Source organism: Tachypleus tridentatus, chromosome 4 (genome assembly GCF_004210375.1).
Source record: "Tachypleus tridentatus isolate NWPU-2018 chromosome 4, ASM421037v1, whole genome shotgun sequence".
NCBI lineage: Eukaryota > Metazoa > Arthropoda > Merostomata > Xiphosura > Limulidae > Tachypleus > Tachypleus tridentatus.
This window is the reverse complement of record NC_134828.1, coordinates 49,612,713-49,630,191: the sequence shown is the minus strand read 5'-3', so window position 1 is coordinate 49,630,191 and position 17,479 is coordinate 49,612,713. Positions and strand designations below refer to the sequence as shown.

At 32.4% G+C, this 17,479-nt stretch overlaps 1 protein-coding gene across 3 annotated transcripts in view; it reads right to left on the bottom strand.

Annotated features, from left to right (window-relative positions):
* The window catches only part of LOC143249092 (ubiquitin-conjugating enzyme E2 R1-like), a 36,355-nt gene that overhangs the window by 1,355 nt on the left and 17,521 nt on the right, over positions 1 to 17,479 (bottom strand). For 2 of the 3 annotated variants that reach the window (XM_076498350.1, XM_076498352.1), the window contains 2 exons: positions 11,754 to 11,851; positions 10,902 to 11,036 (listed from right to left, as the gene is read on the bottom strand). In XM_076498350.1, the coding sequence (XP_076354465.1) occupies positions 10,902 to 11,036; positions 11,754 to 11,851 (233 nt within the window). Of the gene's footprint in view, positions 1 to 10,901; positions 11,037 to 11,753; positions 11,852 to 15,545; positions 15,702 to 17,479 lie in introns of all 3 variants that reach the window. The other variant, XM_076498353.1, reaches the window with a different exon arrangement.

Genomic DNA, 17,479 nt, shown 5'->3' with positions numbered 1-17,479 from the left:
CAAAACCCAGTTTCTATCATTGCAAGTTTGGGGATATATCCTTGTGCCACTTTAGGGCTTATACTTAGAGAATATATTTAGCATGTGTGTAGGTTCTTGTTAATAGAATTGTAACAATTCACCAAAATTATGTTTCACTAGCCATGTGCTGCAGTTTGATTTTCTTTTTGTTAATGTCCTTTATTCAATGTAAAAACAAGCACTTTAAATAATATACAGTACAAACATACTTTTTTATGCATACGTTTGATTAATCTATGTACAGTATAATCATTCTAAAGTAAAACTAGATACTCTTAGTAACAGGCACTGAAAATTCTGTTAGTCTGGTATCAAATTATTTGATAGAGGAAACCAAATTGCCATGCCCTGTGTCAATAATAACCAGCTGAAAATATTAAACAGAGGGCATGCCTCCTACAAATCAGCTGTTTCATAATGTTCTGGGTTTAAAATTAAAATAGAGTAAAAAGTTACAATAAAAAAAAGTAAGATATGCAAGGTAGAGGTAAATTATACAATTTAAAACATATCCTACAATAAACAAACGATTGGTTTGGATTTTGTGCACTATCTGTTCCTAGTTTAATGGTGATAGACAAGAGTAAAACATCTATCTAGTCAACACTATCTGCCATCAACTCTTGGATTATGCTTCATTAATGAGTAGTGGGATTGATGATAACTGAAAGGGTGAGCATGTTTGGTGATGGGGGAAAGGGGAGAGAAATTCAAATTCTCAGAATGTGAGTTGAGCTCCAAAAACAAAGGAAATTAAAGGTAAATGCTCATAAGAGTTTATTTATACTTGCATTTTCTGTATGCACTGAAGTGCAGAGTATTTCTCCATAGAAACTTCAGGAAGAATACCAAATGGAATTAAACTCAAACAATCAAAGGGTAAGAGAAATAATAAAAGCAACTTGAATATTTATGGTTAAAAATATAAAACTGTTCTGAGCCACGTATAAATCCTGTCTTTAGGATTCTAGTTAAGGTTTTGGAACCAAAGATATGAGATCTCTCAAGGTACTGTAATAATCCCAGACATGTATGAAGAGGAAAAGGACAAGCTTGACACTAAACATAAAAAGGTGCTTCTTCCCCTACCCTAACCAGTAATGGATGGACTTTCAGATCAACTAAAAGCTACATCACTATTACTGGGCAGTTTATAAAATAACTGGAAAATGAAAAATTCTATGTTAAAAATAAGAAAACTAATCCTCTGCAATGGGCTCGGTATAATATCCAAAAGTTTGCATACACATTTAAACACATTAAGGAATTATGCTATAACTTTTGAAGCAGTATTTGTATCTTCAGAAAATTTATCAGCCTGTCTTTAATGAAGTATTTTTAATAACAATTTGTTTGTGAAAATACCTAATCTCTTATTACTAGTCCAAGTGCAGTGTGTTTATCATATTACGATTTTCATAAAAACAAAAATAGTATTCTTCATTCCAAATATCTCAAATATTTTTGTTTAATCTCTAAAACCTCCTAAATACATTTAACATTTGTTTTCAGTAAGATGTTATATTTTGTCTGTTATTTTCTCTACCTAACTTCATGTATATGTATACAGATTATTACTATTTAAAAATAAGTTATTAAACTTATTTTTCTTAAAATATAGAATAGGTAATCAGTGATGTCGAGAAACCCACTTGTTGAGAAATTTATATGCAAAAACGGCTCGTTTGAGTTGAGAAAATATTTTACATAGAAGAGCGAACAACGTTTCGACCTTCTTCGGTCATCGTCAGGTTCACAAAGAAAGAGGTAACTGACCCGGAAGCTGACCACATGTTTGAAAGGGGTTGTGTATATAATTATTATTATATAATATATAATATATTCAAACATCTAACACTGCCCTCTACATTCTGACACTCAGTTACACAACCCATTTCAAACATGTGGTCAGCTTGGGGTCAGTTACATCTTTCTTTGTGAACCTGACGATGACCGAAGAAGGTCGAAACGTTGTTCGCTCTTCTATGTAAAATATTTTCTCAACCCAAACGAGCCGTTTTTGCATATAAATTTCTCAACAAGTGGGTTTTTCGACATCACTGATTATTATTTCATCACGGCGATTGTACGAGAAGTGTAAGTTTTTGTGTTTTTCTCAGTGTATTTGTACTTAACTGTTACCATTATGTCTGAACTAGCATACCGTACACCACGATTAACAGTACACGCTCACACGATCGTTAAGAAACTAAGAAATTTAAACCAACGAATTATTAATAGAAGAAATGACATTTATTTTATTCAACAATGTAGAAAAGAACAACTAACCCCTAATTTTGTAAAGGTAAAACTTTCAAAAAAATTTTAATAAATACACAAACATTATCCAAAATTTACAGAAAAAACTACTTAAAGCCACGTTGAACACAAAATACAAAGAACTACATGACTTACAAAAACAAAAAATGAACCTAGACCATCCACTGGCATGCTGCATTAAACCAGAGATTCTGGGACTTATACAACGAAACATAAACCAAATCAATACTAAGAACGACAGAGACAAAAAGATCTGCCACAACAAAAAACTAGAAAAACTAAGATGCAAACAACAGTAAAGACACCAAAACAACAAACCGTTAACTAACCTCATAATTAACAGATCCGACCGTCAATTAAACACAGACGAGATACATCTACTTAACAAAGGACTCAACTTTGCAATAGCACCAAGGTACATTCCAACCATAGAAATCAAAACATGTTTAGAAGACCTAGCCAGGAGACTTGTGATACTTTCTACACAGAAGAAAAACAAGGAAACAACCAAAAACAACCAACAGAAAGAAGACAACTCAGATAATTTTATTGACATCCAACAGCCAAACTTCCCAGGTAAAATTACAAATTTATATTTTCCATAAACACCTAAAAACAACATCTTAAACGATTTTTTCAAAGAATTTTCTCACAAAACCATCAACATAATTTCACAAAACAGAAAACTAAAAAAACAACCTTACAAAAAGAGACATTAATTCCATTAAAAACCTAAAACAAGATAAAAACATAAAAATTCTAAAAGCAGATAAAGGTAACGCTATAGTCATAATGAACACGAATGAATACATCCAAAAAATGAATAACATCCTATCAGACACGAACAAATTTAAACCAATACACACAAATCCAACAAAGACACAGGAGACGCAACTGAACAAATTACTACTACAAATGAAAAAGGCCAACACAATTTCACAAACACTTTATTCCTACCTACGTAAAACTGACTCACGCACACCGCAAATATACGGCATCCCCAAACCTCATAAACCAGATTGTCCATTACGACCAATAATGTCCACACATGAATCGTTTAATTACAATCTTGGTAAATACATAGCATGGGCATTCTCCAAATATGTAACATCAGCCAGCTCATTCATCAAAGACTCTTTTAATTTCAAGTCTAATCTTAATCAACTTAATCATAAAGCCTTAATGGCCAGTTTCGATGTTATATCCCTCTTTACAGAAGTTCCAACCACTGAAGCCTGCAAGATAGCCTTGGAACTCTATATCCGAGACCCTAACCCAACTATAGACATTCCCAGTAACCAGTTAGCAACCCTCATAGAATTCACCACGATAAAGACAAACTTCATGTTCAACAACCAAAACTATATACAAACAAATGGCCTAAGCATGGGCAACCCAGTATCACCAGTTCTAGCCAATATTTTTATGACACAAGGTGAAACACAAGCAATTAACACAGCATTACATCCACCACTATACTGGTACAGATATGTAGATGACACGGTTGCAGGATTCAAATCTACAGAACACATACTTAATTTTTTTTCAATCACATTAACTCTATACATCCCAACATTAACTTCACATGTGAACAGGAAGAAAGCAATCAAATATCATTTCTGAACCTCAAAATTACAAGAACCGACACACAATTCAAAACAGAAATCCACTGAAAAATCACCCATACTGAACTATACATTCCTTGGGACTCAGCACATGAAACAAAAGAAAAACTCAACATACTAAGAAACCAAATAAACACAGCCATAAAACTATGCTCACCAGATAAAATCAATGATGAATTAGACAAAATAAAACAACACTTCATCAACATCAATAAGTTTCCTCCACAAACCGTAGAAAACATCATACGCACACACCTAGACAGAAAGCAAAATCAACTAACTAAAGTAAATATATCTCACAAATCAAAAAATCATGAAACAATATACTGCTGTATACCATATATTCCTGACATCAGCAAACAAATAACTAACATTTGGCAAAAATTAGTAACAAAATATGACATTCCAGTTAATACCAAATTTATTCAAAAACCAGGCAAAAAAACTGAGGTCTATACTATGTAAAAACTACACTGACAAACACCACACCAACATTATTTACAAAATACAATGTGATAACTGCCACGACTTCTATATTGGAGAAACAAGTAGAAAAATGGAAACCAGATTCAAAGAACATAAAAAGTCACCTTCACACGTTTTCGAACACTGCAAGTCAAATAAACACAACATAACCATAGAAAACACTCAAATACTAAATAAAGAAACAAACATAAACAAACGCAAAATTAAAGAAGCCTTACTTATACAACAACTTAAACCCAAAATAAACCAAAAAAAAGGAACACCTTTATACCTATATTAAAAGAATAGGTAAAGTAAAGCAAACAATCATCTCTTCTAGTTACAACCTTTGAACTCATTTGCTGCTGGACATAGGTTGCTGAGCCATTTGAAATTTTACACCTTAAGGATATGAATAATATACATATATATAGGTTTTACATATACAGTTGAATAACCAAAAAATAAAGTACTACATTGATACCACAGAATTCCACTATAATTTATTACTTTAATAAGCAAATAGTATTTAGTTCTAAAAAAATTATGAAACCTGGAGAAAACTAATTATATAACCTAGCTCCTTGAATTTTTTTTTTTTTTAAGAAATTAAAATGGCTGAGAATATCATGAATACCATATATTGAAGAAAGAGTATATAAGGAACCGTTTCCTAAAATGAAAAAAGGTGAACAGGGACACTATGTTTGATTCAGTACATAAGCCATATATCAGCAAAGTAAAAAGAGGTTTTTATTTGATATTCTACCTTCTTGATAAAAGTGTATGTAAGCAGATGTTTACAAAAATTAAAAACAGGTTGACATGGTCACTGTGTTCAAGTCAGTAAATGTAGCAATATTTCAGCAAATAGAAAAGACAGAAGGTTCTTATTTAATATTCTATTTTGTAAAAATCAGTAACTGAAGTTCTTAATTTGTACAAAACTATAGACTTAGTATTTTTACATCACAAACATCTAATTTTAACCAGAGCTTCATTCAATGCCATGTAATTCACAAAATTCAATATTTACTTTACAATTAAAAAATTAACTCGTATATAAAGTCGAAATTATAATCTACAATTTGGAACCAAATTTATTAACACAAGTTCATAAAATAGTATTTCAATAAAATTTTGAATGCAGATCAACAATCTCCATAACATGGCCTTTGATTCATGACCAATCACAAAAGGGTTAAAGGAATCAGACATGGCTAAGCACGTGTCTAACATACTGAATGAGAGAGTTTCTTCTTGAGATTTGGAATAGTTTAACAATCCAGTAAAATTAAACCTAAAATAACTCTCACTCCAGGTGCAATGCTTGCAAACATACTGTAAAATTTACTGCTCAAAAAGACCTTCATGTGTTGCAAATGGATATGTTTTTAGAGTAAGTTAAAAAGGTAACTTCCCTAATTACAGAAGTTCAATGACAAGTGCTAAACTGAAACCAAATCAATGTATTTTTAAGCTTTTTCAGTACAAGCTGATTTAAGACATTCCAACCAGGTGGAATTTAATTTTAACATAATGTTTTGTTACTTGGAATAACTGATTGCAAATTTAGCAATATTTATAAACAGAGAAGTTTACATGAATGATTATATTAGGGTCTTTGATATTTTGTTCTATAAAGTTAATGTTTAAGTCACAATTTAAGAAATAAATTTCCAGTTTCTTTAAAAGCACACAGTACTGATCATTTTGCATTTGCTATGCTAACAAATTATTATAGTCATATCCAGGGGAGTAGATCCTGGGGGAGATGGGTGGAATACATCCCACCTTCATTTTAGGTGGGGGGTATGGTGCATACAATCATCCCCCCTACAGTTTGGTCTGCTGAATTGTTTTATTGCATCACAGGCCTACAAATTGTGTGTTTGTTCTTGTGATTCTTGTATTTTTACCAATCGAATTACATAATTAGGCCTTGATGTAGGCTTTTTCAGTAGCCAAAGTCTACATCTTCAATAAAGGCGTGCTTCTAAGCTTTTCGATCTAAGCGATAGTTCGTAAGTATCAGTCAGTAGGCCTAAGTATACATGCAAGGCTTGCAAGCACTATCACAGAATCTACCTACATCTTGAACGTAGTGAAGATTAAGTAAAATTTTCATCACAACAGATTGAACAGAGCATGAAATTTGAAAATAGTACTTCCAAGTGTAAACTTCTGTGATCTAGATCTGGCAGTCCATTTGTAGCTTGTAGCTGCATCAATCTTATGTGTATATTGTGCAGTTTTCCTACGCCATTTGCTCTTATGCATGTCTAGCCGGTTTTATTGTTGAACACCTTACTCTCCTTAGCTGCCGAAGCAACTGATCATAGTGTACGTTTAGTGTACAGTTAACGACAGGTTCAGGCCGCTCCAATCCAGACGCGCCCAACATCACTCCTCTCCGCTACCTTTAGTCTGGGCCTCGATTTTATAACAGGGCTCATTAGACCTGTGTTTGTGGCCCTCATTAATCCATGAAATTTCAGATTATCACTGCCCTCTAATAAAGTGCTGGTGCTTTATGGTAAAAGAACAATATATTCTCTTATCACAGATAGTAAATAATATTGTATTTTCTTGTGTAATTAGAACACAAAAGGAGCAATTTCAATGGCCTTAAGCCTCTACTCGAATTGTATTGCGAATTTTTTAAGGTGTTTTTATTTAATAGACGTGCTTATAGACATTATATCACAACGTGTTTGCCTTTTGATAAGCTTTAACAGAAATATAATATATTTGTGATCGTTTAAGTATTTTTCGAGAAACTTGCAATTACTTGTGTTGTAACTAGCACATATTATTCTCCCAGCAATGCCCAGGCAGTCAGTCGGCTCGGTAGTCACTGTAACATTTGTGCGTTCGACTTAAATACATTCTACAGTTCAGTCCTACTTCCATTCTATCTTCTTTCGTTGTACATTAGAGTTTTTCAATAAAGACTGTATTTTAGCCTGTTGAGTCACCTGGGAAACAGATTCCAATTATGACAAGCAAGCACCTGAAACTTTCTGATATTAGACAGTTCTGCAAGCCAGTTACTGGTACTACAAGTGACAATGCAGATGCAGATAATTCAACAACCTCAAGCAAAGGAATAGAAACTTGCCATACAGAGGAAATACCATGTTCATCAGAGAACAAGCCTGAAAATGCTTGTGTAACTACTGCACATCATGAACCACCAGATAGTTGTGAAACAAGTTTGTGCAGTAATGAAAAATCTGACACTCCACAGATACAGTGTGGAAAGCCATATCATCCAGACGCACAACTAATACCACGACAGAAAGCAAAATCTCAAAATATCAACTTCCAGGCCAAGTCCTATGGCTGCACTTCGACAATCAGACTCAAAAAGTCATATGCTTTCATTGTGCCAAGGTGGAAAATAGAGGCCTTTTTACAGGGAAATTGGAGAGGCCAGTGGAGTATACCTTCATATCCACTGGTTTTTACAACTAGAAAAAGGCAAAACAGAAATTCAACGAACACCAATCCTCCTCTCAGCACAGATTTGCTATATCTCCAGAAGGTTCACTTGATGTAACTCCAGTGACTGTCCAGCTACATAAAGGAAAAAAGAAGCAGCAGGAAGAATGCAAAAGAAGTCTAGCCAAAATATTCAGAAGTTTACGTTTCTTACTGCGTCAAGGTTTAGCATTACATGGACATACTGATACAGAGGGGAACTTCCTGCAGTTAATGAAGCTCCTGGAAGAGGAAGATCCTGAGTTGACGGCCTACTTGTCAAAGAAAACCACATTCACATCATCCCAGGCTCAGAATGAAATAATGGAGATGTTCAGCCATCAAATACTGAGGAACAAAGCACACGAAGTGCAGCAAAGTAAAATCTTTGCATTAATGGTTGATGGCACTCAAGATGTTACAGGTGCCAAACAGGAAGTAAATATGTGTATGATACGTAGATGAGAACCTTGATGTCCACGAGACATTTCCTGGTCTGTACAGTGTTTCCAATACAACTGGTGAAACAATATCCTCGACTATACTTGATGCACTGACTAGATTCAATTTACCACTGTCAGGATTAAGAGCACAAACCTACAATGGAGCCACTAACATGAGTGGTGCATACAGTGGATGCTAGGCAAAAATAAAAGAGAAGCAATCATCAGCTTTGTTTTTTTACTGCAGAGCACACAAGGCTAATTTAATAATGTAACATGCAGGTGAAGCTTGTGAATGTGTTCGAGATTCTATTCAGTTGGTACATGAACTTGGTGTCTTGCTCAGAGTTCAGGCATATACAAGACAATCTTTGAAAATATTGTATCGTCAAACAGCCACAATGGTCCAGTTAAATACATCCACCCACTGTGTCCAATACACTGGTTGTGCCGCCTATCTGCAATTACATGTGCTAATGATTGCTACAGTGACATTGTTGATTCTTTGTCTGAATTAGCAAATGAAAAATCAGATGTAGCAGTGAAAGCACGAGGTCTGCTGGACAGATTTGACAAAGGAAAGTCAGTTTTAGGATTGTTGATGGCTCAGCATCCATTAGCTACACCAGAGGAACTAAACCGTGCATTCCAAGCAAAATCAGTAACAGTATCTGGCATGACTGAAGCATCTGTAATGACAGTTGAGCAATTGCAAGTATTGCAAACAGAGGAAAATTGCAAGATATTTGATGAAGCTGAGAAAAAGGTAACTTCCCTAGATCTGGTGCCTACTGAATTACCACGCATTCATAGACCCCCCAGAAGGATCACAGGTGATCTCATAACAGCTAGAGATTATTACAGAAGCCAATATTTTGAATTTGTGGACACAGTCATAGAACATCTGACCATTAGATTCAATGCAGACAACAATGACTTGAGGAAATATCTGGCACTTGAAAACATGATCACATCTGGCAAGATTGACAAGTCGGTTATAAAATTCTATCCAGAAATCTCTACACAATGGCTCGAGTTTCAGTTGCCCATGTTCAAAGGAACAACAAAAGCAGTATCTCTGAAAGGTGCAAAGGATGCTTACTGTAAAATGCATGAAACAAGCCAGCAGATGATTAGTGAAGTGTTTCTTCTCAGGAAAATTTTGCTTGTATGTCCAGTATCCAGCTGCAAATGTGAACGCAGCTTTTCTGCATTAAGATGGTTGAAGACGTGGTTAAAGTCAACTATGTCTCAGTGCCACCTGAATCATGTCGCAGTTTGTCACACTCACAAAGATGAGGTCGACAAGATAAATACAGAAAAGTTTATGATAGAATTCATAAACAGATCATTACAAAGAAGGTCAAGTTTGGGAACATGTAGACTAGAGGACTAAATGAATCTTACTTCAATGAAAAGTATGAATAATTATGTGCTACATTGTATTGATGTGTAATTTTCTAGAATTTGCAAAGACACTTTAATTATTTTTATCAAACAAAATGAACAGTTTTTCAATAGATATAAACTTATCAATGGTAATTACTAATTTTATTAATATTTGAAAACGTAATTCATGCAATGAAAGTTATTAGTAACCTTGTCAAGTATAATGGCCATCTTTTATACTGTGCAGTGTGCAGGAATAAATTTATGTGGTAGTTAATTTGTGACACATTAATATTTTGAAAACTGTTCACAACACCTTACTTATACTAACCTACATGGAAACCTTGAAGTATCGTGGCAACAAGATTACTCTGTGACTGCATGTTTACAGCTTTCAGGTTTACGTAATCAGATATTACCAATTTGCAAATTGAACAGTCCACATAAGTGTTTGCAAAAATCATCCCCCCCCCCCATCGGGTGTAAACAAATCTATGCCCCTGGTCATATCTGTCATGATATGTACATGATACATATCAAATCCTGCAGTAAGCATATAATTACAGCTTTCTTGGTTAGTGTACTCAGACACGAATTAAAGAAGGACAATCTCCCACATATTAATACTGTAGTTTTCATAAATAATAAAAAAATGTGTATAAATTCTAATGTGTACCTCATTTATGCATTGGCAATGCCAAAGGAAAGACTATGTATTCATTAATGTTCCTCTAAACTAATTGTATCTTCTAGACCTTTTACTGTTGTGGAAATTTTAATGTTATTAGTTTTAACATTTTATCAGCTCAAAAAGATAAAATAAATAACAACTACTACAGTCTGTTTCCAAAAGATTGTTTTTTTCCCTTTTTCTTTTATTGTACTGAATATCAACTGAATTGAGCCTAGCCACTTTTTGCATGCGTGCATGTGTGAGAGAGGGAGAGAGAGTTTGGTGACCAATTTAATTTTTTTCCTTTAAGTCATATGCTTAATCCTTTTTAGGCTACACCTTATTTCCACTCCTAAGGCATTTTTGATTAGATACAGTTTGTTAAAACTGAAAAATTAACTGTCACATACAAATTTAAAAAATGAAAATAAAAATACTTCAAAATATTGAGTTTAAAAGGAAAGCAGCCAATATCTGAAACATTCATTTCATTCAGCAACAACAGGATTTGAATTACTGTACCTGACAATGTTTTCATATTCTTTGTCCTTTCCCCTAGATTCTTTCCAACGTCTATACATGACAGAAGCATCCACATTAGCAGGAGAAAAAGTATTGGGTTCATTGAGAAGAGATATCACACTCAACAATATGGTTCTGTGTAGTATACAAGGTTTATTAATATAAATACATAACATGCTCTAAAACACACCACTTATGAAAATGGTAATGCACAAAGTGCACCATTAAATTTATAAAAGCACCATATGAAAAAATAATAGTTATAAAAATCACTTATTTTGCATAATTAAGTAAACATATCATTAAAAACTAAGAATGCAAACATTTTAAAATGCAGCAAAAACTTCAAAGTGGCTTTTTCTAAAACCACTGCAAAGCACAACATAAGTACATTAGCATACACTGAATGTACACATGGTGTGATTCCATACAGAATATTACAGGATTATTAGACATGAACATAAATGTCCATCTTCACTGATACAAAGTTTTACCAAACACTTCCCCACTTGCTACCTTGAATATAAATATACTTATATAAAACTATTTTTAATATTAAATACTATTTACTGCTTTTTTCTACATTCTTGTGATAATCAAGCTTTTGTCATTTCAATATTAGCCTTCAGACAACTTTCAAGACTTTCTGCAATATAATTTACGTTTTGCAATGCATTTACACAATATTTACACATTTAAAAATGTTCTCATAATAAATTCAGAGTTTTCTACACAACAAAGAAGCACTTTGTTTTGTTTATTTTAATTTTTAAATTGAAAAAGTATGCTCTCTGATTACTTAAATACATTATTTAAAAAATAGTTTTCTTTCACATCCATAATCACACTCACCTAACATTTTGTGTCGGGTTCCAACGTTCACAAGGTAACTCACCGCTCTGTGGGTCATCAATAGGAGGATGAAGAATAGATACACACAGGTCACCATTCTACAGAAAAGAAAAAAAATGTATATATATATATATGTGAAGGTGTTTTATTGCTACAAATTTAGTATGCAAATTCTTCTAAAAATGTGTAATTCCTATCAATTAAAGGAAGTGTGTGGAATACAAATAATATTTCAAAGAGAGTTTGATTTAACATATTTTGCAATATAATGAGTTTAGTGTATGCACATACATCAAGAAATAATTATAATTGAAATATTTAACAACACAACAACTTACACTGCCTACTTTGAGATGCACATTACAACTATTTAGAGAATTGGTGTAAATAAACGAAGGTAATGATGAAACTGGTTTGAATATGATCATGAACAACAGTCATCCATCTTTGGAACCTGTCAGTTGACAGCTTTATTTCACCTGCCAGTAACAGTATTAAATAAGTCAATCTATAAGGTAGTTACCATATGTTATTTAGTTAAATTAATTATACAATGTTGATTTCAATCTGTTTAAACAGTTCAGTGTTCTAATATAAAGCTGTGGTAAAAACTAATTTATGAAAACTAAAAGCAGTTTTAAATTTTTGAAATTCAGCAAAATTAATTTGACACCAAGTACCCATGTAATTAATACAGCTATACCTTCTTTAACCCAGGGTTTCACATGCTTTTAAGATCACAATTCATCTGAATAGTCAGGCAATCTCTTGAATCCATGTTAAACCAGCTGAAGGGGGGTATTGAACTCAATCATTACAAATGTATCAAAGGCCTACTACACAAATTGTATGTTAAAATGGAAGGCATTTCAGATTCACCAATTAACTCTTTCACAACTGGTCATAGGACACATCATCTCGTTTGCTGACATGCATTCAAAATTTTATGAATTTAAGTCAATAAGTCTGGAATCAAATTGTAGATGATACTTCAAACTAATATTACATACAAGTTACTTTCTTAATTTAAAAGTAAATATTAAAGGAACACATTCAAAGAGATTTCAGAGTCACATGGTATGTTGAATGCAGCACTGTTCAAAATCAGATGTTTGTGATGTCAAAATACTAATATTTACAAGCTATAATACAAAATAAAAACCTCACATCTTTTTATTTTGCAGAGATATGGTTTATATACTGAATCAAACACAGTGACCTCATTCACCTCCTTCCATTTTTTGGAATGGTTTCTTACATACAGTTACTTCAATATATAACGTGAATAACCAATCAACAGCTTAGAATGTTCCCCAGAATGGTTTTCCCCACCATTTTAAACTTTGAAAAAGCTACAATGTTCTTTTGATCCAAAGTTTCAATGAGGTAGGTTGTGCCTTTTCTCTGCTCAAAGTTTCACATTTTTTTAAATCTAAATACATCTTAGTTACTGAGCTTAATTAATTATAGTAGAATTCTACAGTATCAGTGTAGTCTTTTATGTTTTTTTTTTGTTTTTTTTGGTTATTCAATTATATATATAAAACCTAAAAAGTTTCATATCCTCCACATGCAAAAATTAATTTAAAAGACTTAGCAACCTATGTCCAGTAGCAACCAAGTAAAAAAGGTCATTGCAAGAAAACTGTTTCCTTTACTTCTTGATTTACTGTTCTATTTTTAAAAAAATTTATTGCTATTTAGAAATAAATTATTAATCTATACACACTTAGATATATATATTACTTGAAATGTGACTGTATATTACAAAATACTTGTCCACTAAAACACAGCCAAGACAAGGAAGACTAAAGGTCAGTTTTATATTACTATATACATAACATGACTGCATGTGCACTGCATCAATGCAAGTTATGTAATATTAGCTAGGCATTACTGGAAGATCAGTATAATAAAAAGAATAAATATATATGTAAATATAGCGAATGAGACTTATGCTACTTAAACTAAACATTTGTATTTTGGTTTTATAATATGTAGTCATTCTACCATGAGAAGAGCATAATTTATATTCTAATTTTAATAATACATAATTATAGTATAGAAAATAAAATATAAAATCTTACTGAAAACAAATGCTTTAAATGTATTTAGGAAGTTTTAAAGATCACACAATTAACATTTGAGATTTTTGGGACAAAGAATAATTTTTTTAATTATAACATGAAATCACTGGGCACTCAAACTAGTAACGAAACAGGATATTTTTATAAACAAATCTTGATTAAAAATATTTAATTAAAAATTCAGATTTTTGGTACACAAGATACTTCTTATCTTTACTAGAAGTCTACCAAATTTTGTGAAGATATATATGCTGTATCAAAAGTTATAGTATAACTTTTAGCAAAAACATTTTAATTTTAATAAACAGTTCTCACTACAGTACTTTTCCAAATACAATGTTAATTCTGAGGCAATAAGTACAAAGTTACTATTCACAACTGTACACTTTCAACTGCACCTTATACTCAGTACGTTTTTATAACTTAAACAGGTTAAGAGACCAATGAAGTGGAGCTCATCTTTCATCACAAGCCACTATTGCTGTGGAACCTATAGCCCAACACCTATCATGCTTTTGTTCAAAGAACTAGAAATAGTCTTCAACAGTTTAAACAAGTAATGTTGTTTCAGCATATTTTGAAATTAAAAAAAGACCAAAAAGGAGAGATAATGCTCTGCAGAGCTTATAGAGATAGTACATGAACTACTTTAAATCATATAAAAATTAAGTATAATCTACATACAATGTCTGCTTGTTGTACAGGTACTGTATCTAGAACACAAAACAAGGGACTCAGACAAACAATTACAAAAAAGTATTTTAGCAGTGATGAAATATGGGCTAGAAACACAACATGTCTAACTGTTGAGAAGATTAGAAGTGAAAAGCAAATAGTTTCAATTGTGGATGATACTGGATTCAACAAGTTAACTTCCTTTATTAAGCCATATGTCTTGTTAACAATTACCATATAAATAGAAAACATTCATGAGAGCTTGTAGTTTAGACTAACTACAAAGTGAAAAACAGGCTTTACAGGGATAAGCAGATGAAATATGTGCTGTGGCTCTGTACATTGAGTCTCATCTATCAAAGTAAAGTTCACTATCTACCACCAGAATCATACATAACATTATATTACTTGCCAAAAGATTGGATTAAGGATTCCTTTTTAATTACTACTCAACATATGGAAAAGTAACATACAGCAAACAATTTGAAAACTACATTAATATCATTATTTTACTTATTTTCAACTACAGAGTTACTTGATTTAACTGGTTAATCAATTACCCACAAATAACAGTGACACTGCCTGGTATCACATAAACTAACTGATTAATTGAAATTACATTTATATCAACTTTCATGAAAATAATCAACTAATCAAAAGTTAACATGTTCCTAACATGAAAAAGTATTTTCAGTAGATAACTCCTCTTACTAAACAATTTTTATTGATTAGTACTGCTTTCTATTGGCACAAATTTACAATGTTCACCAGTATCTTTCAAATTCTTGCTTTTGTACATCTACATGTAAATGCTTATGCAACAGATCCCCACCAACAGAAGCACAACACAACCCTTATTGTAAATGGTACCCTCTCCATATTTGCACTCATTAACTACTTTAAAATCAGTCACTCTAAAGACCTACACCAAATATTACCAAAAGTGGAAAAACTGGGTGGGAAATGTATGAAACAAATACATTTTCATATTAGAAAAATGTTAATTCCAATATTACCTATCTATACTCACAAAATAGCTAGAATCTAACAATGAACTGGTGAAGGGCCAATGAAAAAATGATCCTCCTTTAAGAACCAAAGCAAATAAAGTGGGAAAAAAGAAATCAAATCTCAGCAGGAGACCACACCACATATGGATCCAGGTACATTCTTCTCCCTTTCATAACTGTGTTGTGAACAGAAAAAAACATGAAAGAATCATATAATTTGTATTACTGATCAAATGTCACATGGCAAAGGATCAATAGGATGTAGTGTTAGTCCGACCTCAACTACCACTTGGTGGTATGTGGAATTGTATATTAGTACTGCAATAGGTATAGGACCACCTACCTTTTCATCTCAAAACAAGAAATGGTAGGGAAGACAAACTTCCATACCAAAACCTGTCTACACCTATGCATATTTTCAACTCAACAAACAACTGATCCTCTAAAAACCAACATCCAGTGAACAGTAGAAGGTGCAAAACCCTGATAGAATAACATCTCCTGTCCAAAACCTGGCAGCATTGGGATCTTAAAAAAAAAGTATGGAGATATAGACATTGGTTACTCAAACTACAAATCCTCATTTTGACTCCACCAAACTTAATTGTAGGTAAAAGTATGAAAATGGAGCCTTTTTTTTTTATTTTGTTTTAATATGATCCCTGTCTGCAGGATTTTAACTTCCCAATTTCTTTTTTCATCATCTTGTTTGTTGGCTTATTTTATGCCCAACTATGGACAAAAGATTACTTGATATGTTAGATTTAAATATTTGAACAATAATAAATATAGGTAATAGCCAGCTGATACTGTTCAGGATAATTTACTATAGCTGTTAACAATTATTGGGTTGAGGAATAATTCGTGAGCGTTTTTTCAAGTTAAAAAAATATATTCATAAATGAAACGCTTTCCCAAAATATTTCATGTCATTTGGTAGATAAATTTTTGCTCTAATAGATGGTGTGTTTGATTTTCATATGTCTTTAATTTTTGCTTTCATTTTCAGATCATTAAATGGAATGTCAAGTGGACAAAATCGAGCATTTTTGACACCATCTGCTTTTTGCATTTAATTTCTTGCAATTTCGTGTAAAACAATGCACACTATATACCTAGGTATTACATAAAATAAAGTATCATAATAAATGTTTTGGGTGTAATGTGTTCATGCATTGAAGTATTGTATAGTCTTGCATGTAATGCTTGAATGAAATTATTTAAAAACGCTCACGAATTATTCCTCAACCTAATAGATTGCATTACTTTGAGAGGTAAGACGTTAAGCTGCAGCTGGATTGTCATGTTGATTTGTTTGAGCATATAGTGAGCATTTAACTATTCTGTGTAACTAAATTCTCTATATATAATACATAGTAATGGGTAAATACATGCCAAGACTAAGAAAAAAAACATTAAGAAAATAAAACATTATACATCTAAAACATCACTTTAAATAAACTGTCTTTTTTCAAAGTAATTATTCTACAAATGTGTGTGATAAAATTTAATATTATGTGTACTGCTTGCTTTTATGTTTTTTATTCCTTCACTTCCAACACAATATAGGAATGGGCCCCTACAAACACCAATTATGTAATGTATAAAGCATTTAGAGTATACATTACAGTCATCTCATGTTCATCTGTTATTACCTGGCAATGTCTGTTTAATCCTGTACTTAAGTTGTTTTTCTTAAAGAAGCACCAGATATTTGTAAAAAAAACAAACTAACTTCATTAGAATTATGCTGTGCTTTAACTTATGTAAAATACAGAAGAGACAAATCCTCTTTAATATCCCTTCAACCTTTGCAGTACCTTATTTAATACTCTACAGAAGGTTTAAGTGAAATATACCAAACACATATGGCAAGAGAATAATATGAAGAATTATAAAGAATTTGAGCAGGTTTTCTTTTCCTTAATTGTGTGTGTGTGTGTGTGTGTGTGTG